The following is a 23,792-nucleotide window of genomic DNA, read 5'->3' as shown; positions in this document are numbered from 1 at the left end:
GTGCGTTAATGCCAGCTGAGCAAACTCACCTACGGAAGCCGGAAGGGCAGCAGCTGGGGAACGTGACCCAGTCCGCCCCTCGGCCAGGAGGCGGGGCTCAGCGTTGCTGGGAAGCCAGGGTGATGCCCGCGGGGCGGGGTGGATCCGTGGCGGATGCTTATTTCGTTCTTTCTAAATTGAGCTTTGAGCTGTAGGGTTGAAGTGGTGAAAACCGTGTATTTTTGAAGATGAGATTCAAATAAAGTTTTGCTAAATAATTTTTAATGTTAGATTTTATTTAATTAATATTGGGGAGGCCGAGCCCAACAATCTGGAGGCTGAGGCAGGAGGATCGCCTTGAGCTCCAGGCCAGCCTGGGGTACAGTGAGTTCAAGGCCAGCCTGAACTGCATACCGAGATCTTGTCTCAAAACAAAGGGGGAAAAAATGTTCAGAGAGAGGGAGATTCCTCTTCCTAAAATAGAAATACGTGGACAGCCTTTAAATTAGAATGCAAGGTGAAGAACAAAGAAGTTTTTTGGTAAGTATTCTGTATAATATTTGGATATAGTTATATGAAGAAAATATTCACTGTTTATGTGAAATTCAAATTTAACTGGTCACTGGTGCTGTATTTTGTTTGGCATCCGGACCCTGAGGCCCCAATGTCATAAGACAATGGACAAAACTTCAAAGAGGATTAAGAAAGACAACAGGTGAGTACTCTTGCTACCTGGGGCTATGAAGCTGACTCCCCCCCCCCAAAAAAAAACCCCCACAAGCAATGAAAGAAAAAATGAATTTCAGCAAAATCAGAAATTTTTGGTGCTGGAGATTGAACCCAGGGCTCCCTACACTTAATTATTTAAAACCATTTTTGGGCCGGGCATTTAGCTCAGTGGTTTCGTCGCCTGCTGCGCAAGCTCTAGGACCCGAGTTCGATCCCTGGTACCAAAAAAAAACCAACCAAAAAAACCCCATTTTCTTGGGCTGGGGATTTAGCTTAGTGGCACCTTGCCTGCCTCACAAGCACAAGGTCCTGAGTTGGGTCCCTGGTATAGAAAAGGGGAGGAGAGGAGAGGGGAGGGGAGGGGAGGGGAGGGGGGGGAGGGGAGGGGAGGGGAGGGGAGGGGAACATTTTCCTATGACGAACAGCAAGAAAGTGAAAGACATCTGTAGAGTCGGGGGAGGGGTGAAAATATTTGTAATCCTACATCTGATAAAGGACTGAATTTATAACAAACACAAGCTGAGGGGGCCACGAGTTTGTAATCTCAGCATTTAGGAGGCTGAGGCAGGAGGATCACAAGTTCGAGGCCAGCCTGAACTACGCAGAGAAACTCTGTCTCAAAAAAACCAAAATGCAGAGTGAGAGACTTCCCACCCACTAAGTGGGCTGGAATCTAAGAAGCACACTAGAGCAGGCTGGTGAGATTGTGGTAAATGGGAACTTTCCCACTGCTGCTGGGAATGAACATGGTGCAACCGCTGGGAAAAGAGCCCAGCAGACCCTCAGACGCCTTAAATAGCTGAGCATGGTGGCGCATGCCTGTCCTCCCAGCACTTGAGAGGCTGAGGCAGGAGGATCACTAGGAGTTTGAGGCCAGCATGGGCTACACAGAGAGATCCTGCCTCAAGAGGCAAAAAACCAAACCAAACCAAAAGCCCCTACCCCACGGGCCCCCGGGCTTGAAATTCACACAGATGGGGTCAGAAGGAAGCTATGTGCAGGACAAGGGCCACAGGGGGAGCCACAGGAGGAGCAGCCAGCTGGCATCAGAGTCTCTCCAGGCTCACAAACACCCCTGCTGCCCCCCTGCCCCATCCTTTCCTTGCCAAGTCGAGGCCTCTGGGAAATTGCAGCACTGCCAGGAACCTTTAGCCTTTGTTTACAAATGCAGCTAGGGCCCCCTCAGAGACCCAGTTTCTAGTTTCCTTGGCCAAGTGCCTCCCTGAGCCCTGTGTGGTGCGGGGACCAGGAGGCTTCTCAACAACCTGGGCTGCTCAGTTCTGGCCCCTTGTCTTCTAGGACCAGCCCCCGAGGGGAGCCAGGTTTAGGAAGTAAAAAATACTGCATCCCTCCCTGGCATCCCAGCACTCTGGGAGGCTGAGGCATGAGGATCGAGGATCGAGGCCAGTTCCAGACCAGCCTGGGGAATTTAGCAAGCTCCAGGAAGTGCTCAATCAACACAGAGTCACCACCTGATATAGGTTGGACACGGGAGCTTGGGAGAGGCAGGAGATCCCCAGCTGGAGAGAGATGGTGGTGATGGGGTGAATGGTGGCACCCCAAAAGATAGGTCCCCCAGAGCCCAGGCATGTGGCTTTATCTGGAAAAAGGGTCTTTGCAGATGTAATTGGTGAAGGATATTATCTGGTGATCCTGGATCAGGGTGGGCCCTAAATTCAGTGACAGTGTCCTTAGGAGGGGCAGAAGAGCCAGGCACAGTGGTGCACCCTTGTAATCTAAGTACTCCAGAGGCTGAGGCAGGAGGACCATAGTCAGTTCCAGGCCAGCCTGGGCTACATAGTGAGTTTAAGCCTAGGCTGAACCACATAGCAAGACCATGTCTCAAAAACCAAAACTAACCAAACAAAATAAGACAGAGGAGGTTCCAGGCACAGTGGCTCCTGCCTGTAATCCCAGCTACTTGGTGGGAGGAACTGAGGCAGGCAGATGTCATATTTGGACAAGGCCTAAGAAACCTCCGAGGAACCTTGGAGGGATGTTGCCCTTCAGGACCTGGGTCTGGGCTTCAGGGCTGCACATGCACATGAGGGCAGATGGGGTCCCGTTGTTGAGACAGGAGTTAGGATTCCATTAGTCAGTGAGGGTGTGGCCTCAGATGGAGTCTGCTGAGTCACCACCTGCAGGGATATTTAAAAAACATCTGCCAAGTGGCCAGTGGCTGTCAGGGATCTCCCCAGAGCAAGATCAGGCAGGCCATGGGCTCAAGGGCGCATGGGCCCTGCATGGGCACCGTGGGAGCACTGCGTGCCTAGATTGGACCCTAAAAAGTATGTAATCTCATGCCAGGTGTGGTGCCGTACACCTGTGATCCCAGCACTTGGCAGGCTGAGGCAGGAGGATGGCCATGAGATCGAGGCCAACCTGGGCTACATAGTGAGACTCTGTCTCAACAAACAAACAAACAAACAACAAAGTGTGTAGTTCCCATAGGATAGAGATCATATGGTTTGCACAAGGGCCCCAGCTCCCTTCGAAGGTCCTTAAAATCCTCTAGACCAGTGGTGGCGAACCTATGTCACGAGTGCCACAGTGGGCACGAAGAGCCCTCTCTGTTGGCATCCGAACCAAGTGTATGAGTTGTTTTTTCTAAACTAGAACCTCAGTATTCAGGTTTAATTGCAGTGTTGGCACTTTGCGATAAATAAGTGGGCTTGGGGTTGCAGTTTGGGAGCTCATCTCTAAAAGGTTCCCCGTCATTGCCCTAGTCAAAGAACCTCAGCTAACGGGAACTCTGCTTTGTCTTTACATCTTTTAAATAAGTGTGCCTGCACCCTACTTCCTCGGTCTGCTGTTTCATTCTTTGTCACCATGGGCCAGTCTGTGGACATTTTGGGGCAGTTGGGCAGTCTCACACTGTGTGGATGGGAATGAGGTCCTGCAGAGCCTTTGGTGCCCAGGTGACAGATGTGAGGCTATGAGTAGCCGGGACTTCTCTCTGAGGCATGGGGCCTGAGAGCCAGGAGGGGCAGGCAGTCCAACACCTGGGAAGCCAGAGGCGCCAGCTGGGCTACAGGATGGGCTTTAGGGCTGGGTGCGCCTGGGTGGAGCTGGTACCTGCTGAGTTCTCACCGGGCTACCCTTTGACTACCATCCATTCCTCCCTGCGTCAACTGATCTGTTCCCCAGGAAACAGCAGATTGTTGGTACAAACGCACCAGTTACTTCCTCAATTGCAAGTTCTGGGGCCTTTTGGCTATGGATTGTATGCTTTCTTTTTTTGTTTTTCCAGTACTAGAAATTGAACCTAGGGCCTTCACACTGAGCTGTACACATCCAGCCTTTTGTATTTTTTTATTTTGAGACAGGGTCTCAGTAAGTCAGTAAATTGTCCAGGCTGAGCTTGAACTTTTGGACATCCACTTGCCTCAGTCTCCTAGAGTGCTGGGATCACAGGTGTGCACCACCATACCTGGCTCACAGGCTGGATTCTCTTCACACACACACACACACACACACACACACACACACACACGAGTGTGTGGTCTTTGTGATGAGCTGCAGATGGCCCAAACTGTAAAAATAAAGCAAAATAAATAGGAAAAGAAAGGCAGTCTCATCCCTTCCTGGCCTTCCCAGCCACCACGGTGGTGCTGCGGTGGGTGTGGGTGGTCAGGAAACCTGCATATGGCAGGGGGCGTTGGGGACATCGTGGGGACCCTGAGCCAACCTCTCCTGCTGAGTCTGAGGATCTCCGGATGTTTCAAGGTTCAGCCCCCAGGTTTCTTGGGTATCTTTGACACAGGGACTAACAACTGGATTCTTTCTTTTTCCCCTACAATGTATTTTGAAAAATCCTCTCCCTACAGAGAAGTTGTAAAGATAATGCTATCAACATCCAGTGGCCTTCTCCTGGATTCTCGCTTGGGAACATGTTGTCCTCTCTCTGTCTCTCTCCTCATTTTTTTCCCACACTGACTTGCTGGCAAGTCCTGGCTGTCATGATCCTAAGCCTCTAGCCTGTGTCCCCTAAGAAGTCACAGAGACCCTGGCATTGGGGCGCACACATGTCATCCAGTGATACAGGGGAAATAAATATAACTGCCAAGCTGCTAGATGTCAGATACGCCAAGTTTGTGTTCCTCCAAATGGAAGAATGAACTCTAAGGAACAACGGAGGTTAACAGTAGGAAAACTAGGGCCGGGGATTTAGCTCAGTGGCACCAAGCCTACCTTGAAAGCACAAGGTCCTGAGTTCGATCCCTGGTACCAAAAAAACAAAAAAAGCCAAAAAATAAAATAAACTTTAAAAAAACACCACCGGGGATTTAGCTTGGTGGTGCCACTGCCTGCCTTGCAAGTGAAAGGTCCCAAGTTCGATCCCTGGTAGCAAAACAAAACAAAACAAAAAAGAGTAGGAAAACTTAGGGCTGGGATGTTACTCAGTGGCACCGCACCCACCTGGCAAGTTCAGGGTCCTGAGTTCGATTCCTGGTACCAAAAAAAAAAGGATAGGAAAACTTTATTGAAAGAGAAATAGCTCCTAGGGCTGGGGATTTAGCTCAGTGGTTCTGCCACCTGCCTAGTAAGCGCAAGGACCCGAGTTCGATCCCTGGTACCAAAAAAAAAAAGAGAGAGAAATAGCTCCTGAGAGACAGGAGGGGACCCGAAAGTGGGTTGCCAATGAGCCCGCTTCACTGAGGAGGCCTGGCCTTTGACAGATGTGGCTCCAGCCACAGTTGTAATGTTTTTCTTTTTTTTTTCTTTTCCTGGTACCGGGTATCAAACTCAGATCCTCACACTTACCAGGCATGCAGGCACCACTGAGCTAAATCCTCGGCTCTATAATGTGTTTTCATTCTCTGGTCTGACTCGAGGGCCTAGCCCTGTCTGACTGCCTATAACATTTCCACCAAATTTAGCTGCCTATAATAGCTGCACTAATGAGGCTGAGGGAGGAGGATCTCTGTGAGTTCAAGTCGAGAACAGAAACAACAAAAACAGAGCAGGGATTTAGTTCAGTCAGTGGTTCTGCTGCCTGCCTTGAAAGTGTTTGATCCCTGGTACCAAGAAAAAAAAGAAGGAAGGAAAGAAAGAAAGAAGGAAAGAAAAGAAAGAAAGAAAGAAAGAAAGAAAGAAAGAAAGGAAAGAAAACAAAATGAAAATGGAAATCTAGACAGACACGTGACAACTGATGACGGAAGCAGAGACAAGCATGAGTCGCCACAGGCCTAGGAACATCTGGACCCCTAGGAACTGGGGGAGGCCAGAGGGACCCTGGAGCCCCCGAGGCCAATGCATGGCCCTGCACAGACCTGGGTCTCGAGCTCTGGGCTTGGAATTGGAGGTAAATGTGTATGTTTGGGGGTCATCGGGCTGTGGTCAGTGGTGGCTGCCATAGGCCACTCCTGCATGGCATCCAACTCCCAGGTGACCCCTGCCCAAATGAGACCCTCAGAGACTCTTCACCTTTTACACCGTTCAGAACCACGGAGGGGTCTTGGGTCATAGGTGGGGCCAGGTTGACATTTGGGGTCCTTCCTGTCCCCAGGGGGCTGCAGCTTGTTCCTGGAACCAATGGCTCATATGTTGTCTCCCTTTTCTCTCTCTCTCTCTGAAACAGGGTCTCATTATGTAGGTCAGGCTGGTCTTGAACTCATGGCATCCTCCTGCCTCAACCCCTCCAAGTGCTGGGATGACAGGCGTGTGCCACCAAGCCTGGCTTCACGGCCCCTTTAAGCCCCTGCTTGCTGGGGCTGGGCAGGGATGTGCCTGGGGCCAGAGATAAGCCTTGTCCTGTACACCCAGCCTGGTCCCCACTGATCTGCAGCCAGCTGGAGCCTCCCCAGCACTTGCTGGGAGGAGGAGTTGGGAGGATGTCCAGCTGCCTCTGAGGACCTGGCTGGAGCCCCAACAGAGCAGCCGTTTCCTCCTCCACCTCCCTGGCTCTCAACCAGCCTTGAGGAACAATCACCAGGACCAGCAGCCTGGTGGGATGGTCCTCGAGAGCCTGGAGGAGGCCGAGACTTGGGGAAGCAGCAGAGTAGGCCACAGGTGGAGATGGCCCCCACATCTGTGGAGGATGAACAGATGAAGAGAGGTAGGTGTGGGGGTGCACACCTGTCATCCCAGCACTGGGGAGGGTGAAGCAGGAGGATCACCAGCCTGGGCTACATACTGAGTTCAATGCCAGCTTGGACTACATAGAAAGACTTTTGTCTCAAAAAAATTTAAATTAAATAAAAAGAGCTAGGGATGTGGTAAAGGCCCTGGGTTTGATCTCCAGTACTGAAACCAAGCTACACACCAAGGTGAAGTTACCTGGGCCACAGTCCCAGGGAGCCAGCGGAGGCCAAGCTATTCATCTTACCTGGGAATCAGAACGGTAGAGATACAGGCGAAAGTCCAAAACCTGCTCCAGCCTCAGGTCAGTGAGGCCCCAACCCCCAATTCCTTGCAAGAAAATGACAGACCTTGTAGTAGGAGGGTAATTTTTTTTTTTTTGGTACCAGGGGTGGAACTCGGGACCTTGCGCTTGCCAGGCAGGCAGTGGAACCACTGAGCTACATCCCGGCTGCAGGAGGTAATTTTTAAATAATACTGGAGATGGGACCCAGGTCTTCGCATCGAGCTCCATCCCCAGCCCTTTGGCTTTGTTTTGAGCTAGGATCTCACTAAGCTGCTAAATTGCCCAGGTTGAGCTCAAACTTGTGATCTTCCTGCCTCAGCCTCCCAAGACGACAGGTTTGCACCACCAGCCATGCATGCCCGACAGAGTACTTTTAATATGCCCAACCTGCCTCTGGTTGTTTTGTCTTGCTTTGTTTTGAGACAGGGTCTCCCTAGGGATCCCAGTCTGCCCTTGAACTCACCATGTAGCCCAGGGTGGCCTTGAACTCACAGTGATCCTCCTGCCTCAGGCTCTTTCCCAATGCCGGAATTATAGGCATGTACCACCACACCCAGCTGTTTCCTGTTTTTGTTTCTGCTTTGTACAAGCCCTTCTCTGTCTATATAACACCAGCTTTGTTTGCACCGGTTTTGTTTGCGACACTTGTTCCGATTTATGGTGTGACGAGGCCACACTTCAAGGGTAAATGGGAGCCCCGGATGCTGAAAGGAGGAGACAGGAAGGACTTCCTGGGAGCCTTGGAGGGACAGTGGCCCCACATGGGCCTAGGTCTCTGGGAGGAAGTACAGAATCAAAAATAAAGCCAATTGGGCTGGGGATTTAGCTCAGTGGTTCCACTGCCTGCCTTGCAATCGAAAGGTCCCGAGTTGGACCCCCAGTACCAAAACAAAAAAGCCAATTAAGATCTTAAATTACAATGCTGTAAATTCATTTTGAGGGGCAGGGGTATGTGCTGGGGATGGAACCCAGGGCTTCAAACCCATTAGGCAACCACTCACCACTGAGCTACACCCCAGCACTTTAAACATTTTCAAAAATTTTGAAGCCAGGTGTGGTGGTGCACACCTGCAATCTCAGCACTTCGGGAGGCTGAGACAGGAGGATCGCCTCGAGTTCAAGGCCAGCCTGGACTACATAGCAAGACCCTGTCTCAAGAGACAATAACCAAAAAATTCTTTTTAAATTTCAAGACAGGAGCTCACTAAACTTTCCAGGCTGGCCTTGAACTTGTGATTCTCTTGTGCCACCCTGCCCAGCCCAAGAAGCTTTAGGCTTCAGTAACAAGCCAGTGCTTACCCAACCCAAGATGCCCTCCTTGCCCTCCTGGAACTTGTCACCGCCCCCTAGAGGTCAGAGCAGGAGCTGCAACTGCCTGGCCCTTTGTGAAGCCTCACATTTTCTGTGGGCCTCTGTTCTCCTGTGCACTCTTTTATGTCAATTTAATTCACACCCCAGTTAAACATCCTAGGAGGGTACAGGGAGTATGTTTTCCTCCCTTATAGCCATAAAAGGATTGAGGCTGTGATGCTCGCCACAGTGTGGACGGACCTTGAGGACGCCGTGCTCAGTGACAGACGCCAGACACAGAGGACACAGCGTGGGCTCCTCGGACAGGAAACGCCCAGGACAGGCAACTCCAGAGACAGGAAGTGGACAGGGTGCTGGGGCTGGGAGGGGACGGGGAACTGCTTGTGAAGACGGATGGGGCTTTCTTTGGGGTGGTGGAAAGTTCTGAAATCAGAGTTGAAAGTTGCACAACACTGTGCTGAAACCACTGGACCACACCCCTCAGCTCTGTGGACATGCCACACATCAAATATCGCGATGGAGAGTGGGGACATCCTGTGCGAGCCCCCCCCCCCCCGCCGCAACCCGTATGTCAGCCGCACATACCCAGCTCCAGTGGCTCAGGATGCCTGCCGTCCGGGCTCCGTCTAGGCCCCCAGTGCTGGCTGGTGCCACCCTCTGCTGGCACTTATGTCCCTGGCTGGAAGGAGCCTGGAAAGGCCACTTGAGCTTAAAGGTGGGTAGAGGCTCACAGATTCTTTGCTTTGTTTTTGAGACAGGGTCTCACTAGCTACATAGCCCTGGGTTGGCCTTGAACTCTCAGTGGTCCTCCTGCCTCAGCCTCCTGAGTGCTGGGATTACAGGTCTGTGCCACCTTGTCTGGCCCTTGGATTCTTTTTGGGTTCGTTTGCTTTTTGGGTGCTGGGGCTGAAAGCAGGGCCTCCCACATATCAGGCAAGCACTCAACACTGAGCTGCACCCCCAACCTTTCTGATTTTTTTTTTTTGGTACCGGGGATCGAACTCGGGTCCTTGTGCTTACTGAGCTAAATCCCCAGCCCTACTTTCTGATTCTTCATCACAATTTATTTGTCCCTTGCAACACACCCAGTCCCTGCTCCTCCCCATACCTCCCTGTAATCCCTTGCAGAACAGACTTGGCCGGGGAGGGGTCTGGTCACCCTGAGCCTCAGGCTTGAGGGTGGGATGACTAGTGGATGACCTTCCTGATCTAGGACACATAGCGGGCCAAGGCGGTGACCACCGGTGGCTTGAAGACATCTTCACAGGTCAGGGAAGTAAAGGACAAAAATCCTGCCACCTGGCCTTGGTCACACCAGAGGCCCACCGGAGTCACCCTGTCAGGGGGGACAGAAAGCAGGTCAGCTTGGGGCCACTTCCCAGCTGCATGTGCGCCTCCTCCCTTCTCCCCTGTCCTGTTCTCCCTCATTCGAACCCCATGGCCTTTGCATGTGCTGTGCCGTGGGGTAGCTCGTCTTTGCTGTTAGAATTTGAACCAGGGCTCTGTGGCTTCCTGGGTGTGTGGCCCTGAGCTTCTTCCCCAACCTCTCTGGGCCTCAATTCTGCAGCCCAGGACCAGGCAAATGCTAGTCTCTCCCACTATCCTCCCACCAGGTCAGATGACCCTGTCCCCTACAAGAGGTGCCCTTGGATGTTGCAGGGGCCTTGGCCTTTGGGGTCGATCACTGTCTGGCAGAGTGTGCTGATGGGGAGCTCTTTGTGTACCCCCAGCCAGTCATGGTGGACCACATTCCTCTGGGTGGTACGGAGCGAGCGCGGCAAGTCCAGGACCCAGACCTTCTTGTGGGGCTTCACCTTGCCTTTCGGCTGCAGGCACAGACGAGGGGGTGAGTGGGGCTGCAGGGTCGTGCTCAGCCTGCCCGCCCCTGTCCCTGGCACCTTCAGCAGCATGAGGTCGTGGTCCAGCCTGGGCAGCAGCACGTAGTCCAGGTGCTACATAGCTGGCTTGATGTGGAAGCCGAGACCTGGGCCCTTGCCTCATGGAGCCCCAGTGCCACCATCAGCTCCTTTTTCCTGCCGACACCAGGTCCCCAGAGTGTGCCACTGTGACCATCACCCTCAGCCTCCCCTGAACCCGCCCCTGCCCAGCCCAGTCTGGCGTGGGGTGTGTCCACCAGTTTTCAGAGCTTTTCCTGAACCAGGGAGAGGCAAGTCTTCCCACAGGACGCCAGGGATCCATCCTTGCCACCCGATGGAAAGCCACACCTGAAGCCAGACCTCCTGGACTTCTCAGGTATGTGAGCCAACAGATCCCTATTGGTTACTTTGGCTTCATCTATTACTGGCCAGTCCAGAGGCAGAGCAGCCCCAGGGTGGGTTTATTTAGCAGCTTTTCTCTGTCTCTCTCTCTCTCTCTTTTTTTGAGACAAGGTCTTGCTATGCAGTTCAGGCTGGCCTTGAACTTTATAAAGCCCAAGGTGGCCTTTAGCTCACAGAAATCCTCTCGCCTCAGCCTCCTGGGTGCCGGGATTATAGGTGTGCACCACCACACCTGGCAATGTAGCAGCTTCTCAATGGCATCAGGGACCGGGTTCCTTCCTGTGTGCCTTGGGGCCTCAGGTGGCCCAAATCGGTTTGCTTGGAAGGAGGCAGGCCTCCCTGTAACAAGTGAAACCAGCCAGGACACCGCCAGCGTGAAGCTGCCTCTGGAGAGGGGAAGGGCCCCTGCCTGTGCTGGCTGAGGTCTCTCAGAGCCCCCATTGGTGGCTGTGGGGATTTGGGCGCAGGGATGGCAGGGGTGGTGGGGTACTCACGGGTGCTCCAGGCAGTGGGTGGCTGTCAGCACGCACTGTGGGTATATGAGGGCCCGCTGCACTGGTGGTCATGACCTTTCTGGGGGACACCATGTATCCAGGTATGGGTGGGAGTGGGGGAAGCCTCGGGCCCTCCCACAGTCCTGGCCTCGGATCTGTCCAGCGCGTCGCCTTCTGGGGAGGGCAATGGAAGGATGGGTGGATGGATGGGTGGATGGATGGATGATGGATGGATGATTGAATGATACGTGGATGGGTGGAACCTGTGCTTCTATCTGTTATGCTGTGTCTAGATGTCTCCCCAAAGCCTCATGCACTCACACATGGGAGTTTAATTTTAGGTATTGGGTATTTTTTTCTCAGCAAGGAGAAAAGTAACTAAGGCACCATCATATTAAAGGCCCAATTCATCGAAGCCCACTCTCCCCGAGCCAGCAGAGTTCCGGACACCTCGCTCCCTGCCTTCCATCTCACACTCCCAGGCTCCCGCCCTGGCCCAGCCTAGGGCTTTGGAAGTGACCACCTGGGCAGTCCTAGGTGGGCTCTTTATGCTGAGCCCCGGTTTCTTGGTCCAAAACATGGGGTGTTAACAGCCCTGCCTCCTGGGTCCTGTATCCTGACTGCCAGCCACGGTTAGAGCAAGAAGCATGGAGCATGAGGTCTCAAAGGCCCCTCAGGACCTGGAGGGAGCTGGAGGATGGCACATTTGCCGCTCAGCCCTGGACGGTTCTGACGGTTCTGTAAAAGCACGCCCCGCACGACAGCAACTGCTGGACATGGAGGAGTTCTCATTTTTGTAGCTTGTCTGCTAACACCAAAATTCAATCAAATTAAAAAAGAAAATTCATCTTTCTTCTGAAGTGGCCTCACCCCCACAGCAGCTTCACGGGGTGTCTTCCCCTGCGCCCCACCGGAAGTTCTGTCTGCAGAGGTACAACCACCACCTGAGTTCCAAAGCTTCCATCCTCTGCAAAACAAATTTTGTGCCCCTGACTAACCACCTGCACTTTGTTTTTAAATAGTTTTTAGTATTTTGTTGTTGAGACAGGGTCTTGCTATGTAGCCCAGGCTGGCTGTGCACTGTGATCCTCCTGCTTCAGCCTCTCAAGTGTGGGATGACAGGCTTTCAAAACATTCTATTTTTTGACGATGTACTCCAGGCAGATGGCACAGCATTTAAAAAGTTATCAGCAGAAAGTGAACCTCCTTCTCACCCTCCCACCTCAGTCTTGAGCCCCTTAAAAAACAGTCACAGCAAATCAACCACATATTTTTCCCTTCTTTTTGGCAGGATTGGGGACTGAACCCAGGGCCTTTGCAGTGAGCTATATCCTACGCCTTTTTAATTTTTAAAATTTTTTCCTTTTTTCCTTTTTTATTTTGGTACTGGGGATCGAACTCGGGTCCTTGTGCTTGCGCAGCAGGCGGCGAAACCACTGAGCTAAATCCTTGGCCCTCCCTGTTTTATTTTTGAGACAGGGTCTAAGTCACATAGGTTGGGCTTGAACTTGATTCCTCTGCCTCAGCCTCCCAGAGCCACTGGGATTAGAAGTGGGCACCATCACACCCAGCTACAAGGAAATTCTTACAGCTTCTGTTAGAAAAGAAATTCTCACACCGCTGTGGCCATTGCCCTCATAATTTAGATGTTTCTTTTTGTTTTGAGATGGGGTCTGTGTGCCTAGGCTAGCCTTGAACTCTCAATCCTCCTGCCTCAGCCTCTGAGTACTGAGGTCACAAGTGTGTACCGCCATGCTGTTCATTTACACGTTTTCAATCAGGACGGACGTGTGACTCCCCCTCCTGGAGACCCCATTTCTGGGAAACCCTGAGCTCCTTCCCATCTTTGGTCCTCCCACCTGCAGCTGTTCCCATCATCCACAGCCCCCAGGGTAGCAGAGCTCTGGGCCTCAGTGCCACCCTCCTGCTCCTGCTCACTGGCACATGGTGCCCGAGGACCCACAGCAGCAGCAGGAACGAGCCGGCCTGGCATGGCCTCCCCACTCTTCTTTTTGCGGGACTGTGACATTCACAGCCCCACCCTGCATACGGGTGCCCTCCTCCCTCCTCCTCCTCGGCCTGGTTTTCTCTCCCACAGCCTGCCTGCATAGGGTCTCCAGGGCTGGGTGTTGACTCAGTGGTGAGCCCTGGCCCTATCCCCAGGACCCCACAAGTATTTTGAAGGATGGGGCTCTGAGATCACGCCACATTACCATGGTCATACCTAAAAAGTTAACAAGTATTCCAGACAGTGTGCAAACTCCCGTCTCATGTTTGTATCAATGTGACGTTTTCTTTGTTCTCGAGACAGGGTCTCAACATGCAGTTCAGGCTGGCTTCAAACTCATGGCAACCCTCCTGCCTCAGCCTCCCAAATGCTGGGATCAGAGGTGTGTGCAAAGCCCAGCTTTGATTCTTTCCCTCCTTTCCTCTCACTAGCTCCCTTTTGTGTGTGGGGGGGTGGTTGTACTGGGGAATTGAACCTAGAGTGCTTGCTTAGCTATACTCCTAGCTCTTTTGAGGCAGGATCTAAATTGTCCATCTTGGCCTTGAACTTGTGATCCTCTTGCCTCTGCCTTCCCAGCAGCTGGGGATATAGGTGTATACCACTGTATCTTTGTGTGTGTGCTGGGGATGGAATCCAGGACCCGTGAATGCTAGGCAGGCACTCCAGCACTCAAATGTGTCCCAGCCTGCCTCTTGCCTTTTCTTTTTTCAGTATTTGTGATTAAACCAGGGCCTCTGCACTGAGCTACAGTCCCTGCCACTCCCCGTCCCCCACTGCCTTTGAGACAGGATACTGGCAAGCTGTGGTGCTTTGGCTGGGCCTGAACTTCCGATCCTCCTGCCTCAGGCTCCCAGAGAGCTGCAATTATACTGGGAACAACCACATCCAGCCTTTTCCTTATTGTGAGAAAAAGATGCACAAAACAGACCACCTTAAGCATTTTTGCAGAAAAAGCACATTCGCATGGCTGCGAACCATCTCCACGTGTCCCCAGAACCTTCCCACCTTTCCAAAGGGAAGCCACACCCATTATACACTAACAAGCCCACCCAGCCCTCCCCCTTTGCTTGATTCATTTGTTCTTTTGTCCTTCAGAGAGCACAGGGCCACAGAGCCAAGGGGAAGAGGTGGGTTGGGCTGTGGCCTGGGTGGCCTCCTGGCTGTAAGAAAAGACAGAAATTGCGTGGCAAGGTGGTGCTGTCTGCAACTCTAGCACTCTGGGAAATCAAGGCCAATTGGGACAACTTAGCGAGACCCTGATTCAAAGTTAAAAGGGGTGGAGAAGTGTCTCAGGGCAAAGGCCCTGGGTTTGCTCTCCAGTGCCACAGTCAGGACCCCCTGCCCACTCCTGACCTCCCAGATGGGACCCTCCGACCAACCCCAGACCTGGCTGGTGTGGTGGGACTCAGCTGGGCTGCAGTCCTTGGTGACAAGCAGCGCCTGGCCGCCTCGTCCCACAAGAGAGCATCTGCCTCTTCATAAAGCAGTTTTATTTAGACTCAAACAAAACGCGTGGAGGAGAGGGGCCTCAAGTCACCGACCACTCGTCGCTGGACGAGTCTGTGGCTCCTGGCTGAGCTGTGGGCGGTAGGTCCTGCTCCCCACCCCCCGAGTCACCTGTCCCCATCTGGCTTCACTGAGGCCCTGCTGGGCCGTGCCAGTCCCTGGAGCCCAGGCCTTGGGCGGCTACTATCCTCTGCAGCACAGGCAAAGCCAGAACACGGGGAGGAGGGAGGGGCCCAGCACCACCCACCAGGAGGCGCCACGTGGGCTCCGTGAGGTAGTCCGCGGGCGGGCCGAGCCCACCAGGCTGCTCTTGAGGTAAAAGCTGAGAGTTTATTTCTCGGGGTGCAGCGTCAGGACCCCTCGTTGCCGGAGCTGTCCTCGTCCCCCAGGCAGCTGCCAGCCTCGTCCGCCTCGCCGTCCTCATAGTAGTCGTCGTAGAGCAGGTCCGTCCCCTCGTCGGGCGCTGGTGCCTTGCTCTTCACACAGTACTCGGCCAGTGTGGTGGGCACCTTCACGCCGTCGCGCTCTGCATCAACCTTGGTCCCCAGGACCTGCTTCCTGGGGGAGGGAGTGGGTGAGGACACCGCTCAGGGCGCGGCCAGCCCTGATCCCTGTGCACTGTACAGTGGCCAGGAGCCCCAAGCAGATGTCGACAGGTAGCCAGGTGGTGGCCCCGCTCTCGGGGAGGAAGGAGGAGGAAGGAGCTAGGGCTGGCCAGGCAGTGGACAATGGGCCTGCACGGGGAGGGAGGGAGGGAGGTGGCAAATGTCAGCGTCCAGAATGGGAGACGCCACCAAGCTAGGTCCAGATGTAAGTGCTGTGGGTGCCACCCGACACAGCGGGGAGGAAACAAGATGGGAGCACAGGCCGAAGCATCACTGCAGTGCCCGGGCTGCTGTGGGACGCAGGCTCCCGAAACCCAGCCAGGGGTGTAGGGCCCCATGGCTACTGGGGACAGACACACTGAGTCCTTCCTGTAGAGACGACAGGCGTCCAGGGACACTGACAATGGGAAGGGGCTGAGCCCTCCCTGGTGGCATCTGTGACAGACACCACACCCCACAGGCTCTGTGCAGGGCCCTTTCTACCCCAGAGCCCAGTCCTGTGCCCCTGACGAGGCCAGGGCTCTGCCTCCAGTGGCTGCTTGGAACTGTGCAGGGACACGGTCTATTTTGAGGCTGAAACTCACACTTTCAGATGCAGACGCAGGCAGAGAACAGCTTCTGCAGCCCCCATGTGGGCACAGGGGAGCGGCCCACAGGGAGCACTGAGGATAAAAATAGTCCGGTTTTTATTTCTGCTCTGGGATCTCAGGGGGAGGCACCTCACTGGAGGCAGCCGGGGAGAACTGGGCTGGGAGCCGACCACATGGGCCTGGGATGTGTGGGGGCTGGCGCAAGGTGGCCAGGACAGCTGCCCAGGACACCCAGTGCCAATGGCTCTGGTGACAGCTGGCGGGCAGCGCTGTGCTCCGACACGCAGACGTGGGCACATGTGGCAAATACACGCAGACTCCATGTGCTCACACACGGCTCAAGTTTAAGAAGTTCCTCCTGCACAAACACCACAGAAGCACCAACAGATAGCTGAGCAGGTGGTGCACGCCCATCTTTGCAGCCCTCAGGAGGCTGGGACAGGATTGTCATGAGTTTGAGGCCAGCCTGGGCTACACATCAAGACCCTGACTCAAAAAAACCAACCTCCCCTCAAAAAACCAGAAAGAATCACCAATGGAGACAGGTCAGGCCTGCAGGAGAGCAGGGCCTATGTGATTCTATTCAGAGAAAAGGGACCTGGACAATGGAAGAACAGAGATCATGGGTCTCCCAGGGGCCTCTGCCTGTCCTCTCCCCACAAGTGGACTTGTGTGCGTGTTAATACCTGTGTGTAAAAGACACCAAGGGTAGCTGGGTATGGTGGCACACACTTGTGATCTGAGCTATTGGGAGGCTGACACAAGAGGATCACAGGGCAGACCTTGGGCAGGCAAGGGAAATGGGCAGGTCTGGCAGCGGGCTGGTGGCAGCCCCTGGGGCACATGACATGCTCAGATGGTGAGCCACCGAGGCTGAGTCACTTCGTGTGCTGCCCTGACAGACCTGCCTAACATGGTGGCCTGTACAGCACCAGTCTGTTATGGATAAAAAACATACTTGTAAATTCATTTATTTGTATCTACAGCGCTAAGGATGGAGCCCAGAGTGAGCATGAGGCACTGAACACCTCAACTCCCTTTGAGTAAAATTAAAACTCTGGATAAAGCTGGGCATGCTGGTGCACGCCTGTATTTCCAGGATTCTGGGAGGCTGAGGCAGGAGGATCACAAGTTCGAGTTGCTCCAGGGCAACTAAGTGAGAGACTATGTCTTGATATAAAGAATAAAGGTTTGGTCCCTGGGTCCAATCCTGTCTCACCAAAACCAAACAGACAACCTCAGCCCCCAAAAAACCACTGGAAGACCTTAATCACTGGGTTAGGGTTGGGGTGAGGCCTCTTCAGCTCTCTCTGCATTCTGGTGCAGGAGTGCCCCTCTGCAGCACCTGGGGAAGCCCTGCCCTGTGCCTGCTCCTGTGCCCTATCCCACACCCTGGTGGCCTCATCTGCATCCTGTAAGCTAGTGGCCCACATGGCCAGGGCTCCTGTGAAGGTGCAGGCACATTGCCTGCCTCTGCTGGCCGCTGCCTGGCCAAATGCTGCCAACTGGGGTCTGGGCTGGCAGGGGACAGGTGCGCTGTCCACTCTCCCCAGCCTTGAGGAGCAGAGGGCTGGTGCCAGCACAGGGAATAATGGAGCCACTGTGTGCATTTTCGGGTTAGGGCTGGTGTGGACGTGCCTGCCTCCTCTTGGGTGGAGTGGTTGGTGTGTGAGGTGTTATTTCTGATTAAAAGATGAAGAACAAAGTGAAAAGAAACCTGGAATAAACCTGGTGAACAGTTAAGCCCATTAAACAATGTGCCAGCAGGGCTGGGGGTGCGGCTCTGTGCTGAGTGCTCCCCTAGGATATGCGAGGTGCTGGGTTCCACTGCCAGCACCAAAAAACCCAAAACCAAACCAAGCAACCAATCCCCAAACCTAAGAGACAAGTAGCCAGCACACCCCACTGAAGGGACAATGGGCAGGGCCAAGGAGGCCTCGCCGTCCCTCCTCTGACCCACTTCCTACCCAGGGACGCCACCTACCCCTGCCTGGGAATGGCGACAGGCAGGGTCAGGTGAGGCAGCGGGGCCACCACAAAGCCTGCACAGCAAGCTGCTTCTATGGCCAGGAGTCCCCTCGGGGAGGGCCACAAGAGTCTCCTCTCCTCCTTTGGAAAAGAGTTACAGTTTCAAAACCGCATATGTGAGCCACATACAGGCAATAAACTGAAAAGCATGCCTATCGAATGACCTCAGGCACACACGAAGGGGAAGCTGAGTGCTTTGGCCTTGTGTGACAAAGGCCACCATCCCGAGGATAGTGGCCCAGGCATGTAGGCTCAGCCACGATGCAACATGCGTGAAGCGGTGACCTGGCGGCCTTCTGAGTGTACGTGTGTGCCATGAGGCACACCCAAACCTCTAACTCCTTTACAACCGGGAGGAGACAAAGCTCCCTGGTTTTCTTTCTTGTTTTTGTGGGGTTTTTTTTGGTACCGGGGATTGAACTCGGGTCCTTGCGGTTTTGAGGCAGGTAGCAGAACCACTGAGCTAAAGCCCCTGCCCGTTTTTGTGGTTTTTTGAGACAGGGTCTTACTATATAGCCCAAGCTGGCCTCAAACCCACTGCCAATCCTCCTGCCTCAGCCTCCCCAGCTCTGGGATTATAAGTGTGCGACACCACACCCAGCTGCTGTCTGCCTGGTTTTCTTTTTTTTTTTGTACCAGGGATTGAACTCGGGTCCTTGCGCTTGAGCAGCAGGTGGCGAAACCACTGAGCTACATCCCCGGCCCTGCCGCCTGCTTTTCTAAGGAAGAGAAGGTAACAGGCGCTGTGGGCCTGGCTGACCCCGACGCTCACCGGATGATGTCTGTGTACTCGCGGTCCTTGCCCTTGCTCTCCTTCCACTTCCTGTACATCACTGAGGCGTCCACGTTGGCCGGCGAGAAGGTGTTGGGCTCATTCAGCAGGGATATCACGCTCAGGAGGATGGTCCTGGGGGAGCGGTGGGTCAGGGAAGGGGACACCAGGCACACAAAAACCTGCACCCCAGAACATGAGGAGCCGCAAGCTGGGATACAGTGGGGGTGCCGCGAGGGTCTGGGCCGGGGACAGGTGGTGCCCTCACCTGACATTCTGTGTGGGGTTCCACCGCTCTGAGGGCAGCTCCCCACTCTGGGGGTCATCGACTGGGGGGTGCAGGATGGAGATGCACACATCCCCTGTCTGCGAGGAGGAGAGTAGCACTGGTCAGCTGGCTCCCAGCACTTGGCAAGCACAGGCTGAGGGATGTGGGTATGTGTGCACGCGTGTGTAGCGCTCCTCATGGGAGGCGTGCATGTGTCCGTGCCCGTGCCCGTGTCTACGAGTGTGCAGATGCATGCATGGCAGCACGGGCTCACCTCATAGATGTTCGGGTGCCACATCTTGGTCAGGAAGCGGAAGGCTGGTGGGGAGTATGGGTAGTCGATGGGGAATTTGAGCCGGGCCTGAGGGGCAGAAAGCAGGGTGCTCAGGGGGGCCAGAACCTCAGGACTCACTTTGCAGACTAGTGTCCAAGGCCCTCCAGCACTGGTGTCCGAAGGCTGTGTCCCCAGAGGGATAGGAATTTCCTATTTATCACCCACATCAGGCTGCTTTGACTTTTTCAGTCACCTGAGCTGATCCCAGCTACCACCAAGCCCAGTTGGCCAGACTAGGCCCAGGTGGCCACTTTAGAACATGGGTGCCAGCTCTCTGGGGGCTGTGACCCTGGGTGGTCCAGACCCAGGCCCCTATCAGCAGATGCCATCAGCTGGCAGTGGCTCCAGGCCACCCTTGGAGGCGTGTGGCCCGTGCAGACCCTAGTGTCCAGGCTGAGGGAAGGCTGGCATGGATGGATTCACCTGGCTGTGGGGGAGCTGAGTCAGCAGGACCCTGGGCCCTGGGGGAGACGTGTTCCATGTCACTGCCTTGCTCCTGTCATTTGGGTGGCCACAAGGGGAGGATCTGAACCACCTCCCTCTCAGAGCTGCTCCAGTGGCCTAGGCTGTGACTCTGCCCACTGTCCGGACGGGCTCAGCAGGTAAACAAGGAAGCCCTGTTGTTTCCCTGGGGATCCCCAGCTACAAGGCCAGGGCCCTGGAGGTGTTTCAAGCTCCAAGGGGTGGAGGCCAGCCTTTCCACTACCCAGTCTTTAGAAAGTCCCCTCTGGGCATGAGGCCTGTTCTGGAAGGAGAAGCTAATCCTCCTAGGTTAGGCTCCATCGAAATCCCTTGCTGCTGGGGAACTCTGAGTTTTCCTTCCAGACCACTGCTGCAACCGTCAACCCTGCTTTGAGCAGAGCCCACATTGTTCCCCCAAGCAGACAAAAGAAGTTAGGTGTGCTGCTTACACCATTTGGTGACTTCAAATGTTTCTCATCCCAGACTCTGTTTTGAGTTGTGAGGCAAGGATGTCCACATTGTCTCTCCCCACCTCACCCTTTTCCTGTAATTCAGAAAGCAACTCAAGGCCGGGGATTTAGCTCAGTGGTTTCGCCACCTGCTGAGCAAGCGCAAGGACCAGAGTTCGATCCCTGGTACCAAAAAAAAAAAAAAAAAAAAAAAGAAAGCAACTCAAGGGCCAGGGATTTAGCTCAGTGGTTTCACCGCCTGCTGTGCAAGCTCAAGGACCTGAGTTTGATCCCCGGTACCAAAAAAAATAAAAATTAAAAAGAAAGCAACTCAAGAAATCAGTCTGCAGCCTGGCAAGTTGGCGCACGCCTGTAAACCCAGCTCTCCTGAGGGTGAGGTAGAAGGATCAGGAGTCGGGGACCAGCCTGGACTACAATGCGAGTTCAAGTCCAGCCTGAACCACACAGCAAAACCCTATCTTGAAAAAACTAAATACATAAATACACAAATGAATAAAAGAATACCTTCCTAGTAGAAAAGGCTGCCGGGCTCATGGCCAGTGGGCAGGTGCAGTGCAAACACAGACACCTCTGCAGCCAGACGAGCTTTGGATTCAGCTCCCTCCCACCCGCTCCCCTCACAAGCGGGGAGACCCTGCCTCCTCCCTCTGGCTCCAAACTCCCCCAAAGGAGTCCAAGGCCTTGGCTGGGCTCGGTTTGAGAGATCAAGAAAACTGCCCTGATTTTTGCCCTCGTTCTTTGTCACATCAGACATACACAGCCACTCTGGGGGACAGCCTTTGGCTCCCTGCTCCCAACAACAAGAACACCAAAGACTTTCAGCCTCAAACCACCAGAGGGGCAGAAGAAACAACCCAGAAAGCAAGATCTGGGCCTCAAGAAGCCACCTGCTCAGGGGAACTAGAGAGAGGGAGGCCGGGGAGATAGGGGTCCCCCGGGGTGCTGCAGGCAGGGAACAGGACAGCAGCCCCAGGTGTGGCTGGGGGACCAGTGTGGGCGCAGTGGCCCCTGCCTCTATGCTCCCGAGGGCACAGGTTACATAAAGCCAGGGAGGGGCCCCGCTCTGGGGAAGGGTGGCCGCTTTCCAACAGGTCTGGCTGCCAAGCCCCATCCGGGCCCCTGCTGGAACCGAGCAGTGGCCGTGCCAGCCGCTCCCAGTGCCCTCTTCCCTGAAGTGAGGTCAGCGAGCGCCTCACACCCGCACAAAGCGAGGGGGCCCGGTTGCCCTCTGGGTGATGGAGGAAGCCTAGGCTGTCAGGAGGTGGGGCTGGCTCAGGGAGCCAGGGGAGGCTGCTGGGGCGACTGACAGCGGCGGGGGCGGGCAAAGCGAGGAACCTGGGACGCAGGGGAAACCGAGCTCACCTTGAAGTAGCCGCCTTCGTAGTAGGTGTTGGGGGGCCCGAAGATGGCCACCTCCCAGTTGTACAGGTCGCCCTCGTCCACCAGAGCCACGCGGAAGCCCTCTACCGGTTCCTCCTGCAGCCCCTTGAGTTCCAGCAGCAGCGCCTTCTGGGAACTGGGCACCAGCGGCCGAGCCATCGCGGCGGTAGCGGCGGGGGCGGCGGAGGGGCCCGGGGTAGAGGGCGCGCCGGTTCCCCGGACCGCCGCGATCTCGCGGGACGGGACGGGCCGCGCGCCGGCCGGAGGTGAGCCGCCGCTTTCCTCCTCTGTGCCCCCGCCGCCGCCGCCGCCGCCGCCGCCGCCTCCGCCGCCACCGCCGCCGCCGCTAGGAAACTCCGAACGCTCCACTCGCTCTGGAGTCACCGCCCACCCTCGGCCCTGCCCGCTAACTCTTCCCTGAGTACGCCTGCGCTCCTCCGCTGGGCCCGACTGCGCCTGCGCGCCTGCCCTCGGGGCACGCCGGGAAGCCGAGTCCCCTTTCCCGCGCCGCCTGGACTAGCTCCGCGGACGCGTGTGCCCGGGGACGCGGGAAGGACTGGGTTGTGCCGTCTGGCCTGGTCCCTGCGGCTTTGGGTGCCTTTTTTGTGACATCCCCGCGGGGGGTGGAGCTGTGGGCGGGAGTTGGGCGGGGTTCGGGAGGGGCCACTGCGGAGGCTGCGGCTCAGGCTCGGTTTACCAGCCTGGGAAAGGAAGGGCGGGTGAGGCCCCTGCTGGGTCGTTCTGGGTCAGCGGAGAGGGCGACCAGGTCTAGAATGGCGTCTTCGGGGCTGGGCATAGTGGTGCACGTCTGTAATCCTAGCACCTGGGAGGCTGAGGCAGGAGGATCTATGTGAGGTTGAGGCCAGCCTGGATTACATAGTGAGTTCAAGGCCAGCCTGGACTATATAATGAGACCTTGTTTTGGGGAGAAAAAAAGGAAGGAGGGAAGGAAGGAAGGAAAGAGGAAAAATGCCGGGTGTAGTTGGGCATGAAAGAAAGAAAGAGAGACAGGGAAGGTGGGAGGGAGGGAGAGAGGGAGAGAGAGAGAAAGAAAGAGGAAAAAAGAAAAAAGGCCAGATGTGGTTGCCCATGCCTGTAATCCCAGCACTTGGAAGGCTGAGTCAGGATGATCACCATGTTCAAGGCCAGCCTGAGCTGTGTAGTGAGACCCTGTCCAAAAAAAAAAAAGAATGGGGGCTCCAGGCCCGCACCCGGCTTCCACATGGCTGGGCCTCAGTTTCCTGTAGAATGGAGCCGAAAACAGGGGCCCCATGCAGCACGCATCAGGCAGCATGGACTCCTCATAACCCGGGACAGGGCCCAACCTGATCCCCACAGCCGGACCCCTCCTCCCCTAGCCCATGGAGTCCAGGCTGGGGCTCTGTGGCTGCCCTAATTTCAAAATGACCTTTGACCTTACCCAAGCCCTGCAGAGCAGATTGGAATGAGGCGCTGACTTGCAGAGGCCCTGAGGCGGGGAAAAGCCAGGCAGGTTAGACCTCAGCTGACCCCTGACCATGGGGTCACAGGACCCTGCCTGGCTGTGGCCTGACCAGTCCTGGCCCAGATGCCCACACACTTCCTGCCTGGACACTTGGTTATGGGTGCTCCGGTGGGGATGGCAGCTTAGCCAAGACTGTGGTTTGTTGTGGCCCTGGCTCTCTGGATGTGCCACATCCACATGGGTCCTGGGCATCTGACAGCTACATGGATGCCTGGGGCTAGGTGGAGGGTGGCTCCCTCCCACAGGTGCCCAGGCTTGAGGGCCCAGCCATGTGAGGTATGAGGTGTCCCAGCGGGGGACAGGTGGGTGGAGCTGGCCGGGGAAAGGAAATCAATGCTGGAGATGGGGCTAGGATCCGTCCAAGAAAGACCTCTTGGACACTTTCTGTGTCACCCAAGGCTTGGACTCTGTCTCTTCTACCTCTGATGGGGTTCTGCCCAGCACCCTGGGACCTGGAGAAAACCATGGGGTGCCTGGGTCAGTGTGACTCTAGTGGTTAAGAACCTTCCAGAGGGTCCTGAGTGCTCTGTGACTCTCTACCAAGGTGTTGCTACTATTAATAAATAGTGATTAGAATTAGGTTTCCTCCAAGCCTTCCGAGAGAGATCTCCCTACAGGAAGCGTTGGGGTGGGTGGAAGGAGGTTTTTGGTTTATAGTCGGACTCCCCCAAGTGCCTGCTTCCGGTCCATGGAACATCTTAGAGCG

The 23,792-nt window shown here is 55.0% G+C and overlaps 2 protein-coding genes across 13 annotated transcripts; one reads left to right on the top strand and one right to left on the bottom strand.

The window, feature by feature from the left end:
• Positions 1-18: 18 nt before the first annotated feature.
• Positions 19-15,109, top strand: LOC147821181 (uncharacterized). Of its 12 annotated transcripts, XM_087201432.1 has the most exons (10): positions 532-694; positions 6,290-6,766; positions 6,953-7,093; positions 7,179-7,249; positions 8,581-9,101; positions 9,600-9,745; positions 10,117-10,232; positions 10,548-10,639; positions 13,471-13,549; positions 13,879-15,109. In XM_087201432.1, exons 5-10 carry the CDS (start codon positions 9,056-9,058, stop codon positions 13,889-13,891), a joined length of 492 nt encoding a protein of 163 aa, XP_087057558.1. In that variant the 5' UTR covers positions 532-694; positions 6,290-6,766; positions 6,953-7,093; positions 7,179-7,249; positions 8,581-9,055; the 3' UTR covers positions 13,892-15,109. The 12 variants fall into 12 exon arrangements, 1 of the variants encoding a protein (XP_087057558.1); XR_015447489.1 differs by having other exon boundaries at positions 8,581-9,228; positions 10,433-10,639; positions 13,471-15,109; XR_015447485.1 differs by lacking the exons at positions 13,471-13,549; positions 13,879-15,109 and adding an exon at positions 11,523-12,006 and having other exon boundaries at positions 8,581-9,228; positions 10,046-10,232; positions 10,433-10,639.
• On the bottom strand, positions 14,643-21,948 carry Cdc34 (cell division cycle 34, ubiquitin conjugating enzyme). The gene is made up of 5 exons (XM_004866025.4): positions 21,565-21,948; positions 19,211-19,297; positions 18,937-19,034; positions 18,669-18,803; positions 14,643-15,231 (listed from the first exon to the last, which is right to left on the bottom strand). Exons 1-5 carry the CDS (start codon positions 21,739-21,741, stop codon positions 15,024-15,026), a joined length of 705 nt encoding a protein of 234 aa, XP_004866082.1. The 5' UTR covers positions 21,742-21,948; the 3' UTR covers positions 14,643-15,023.
• Positions 21,949-23,792: the final 1,844 nt, after the last annotated feature.

Source organism: Heterocephalus glaber, unplaced genomic scaffold (assembly GCF_053883595.1).
Source record: "Heterocephalus glaber isolate CG9 unplaced genomic scaffold, H.glaber_assembly_v1.0 deba00001760, whole genome shotgun sequence".
In the NCBI taxonomy this organism is placed as follows: Eukaryota; Metazoa; Chordata; class Mammalia; order Rodentia; family Bathyergidae; genus Heterocephalus; species Heterocephalus glaber.
Note: the sequence above shows the minus strand (reverse complement) of the source record. Positions and strands in the feature narration are given on the sequence as shown.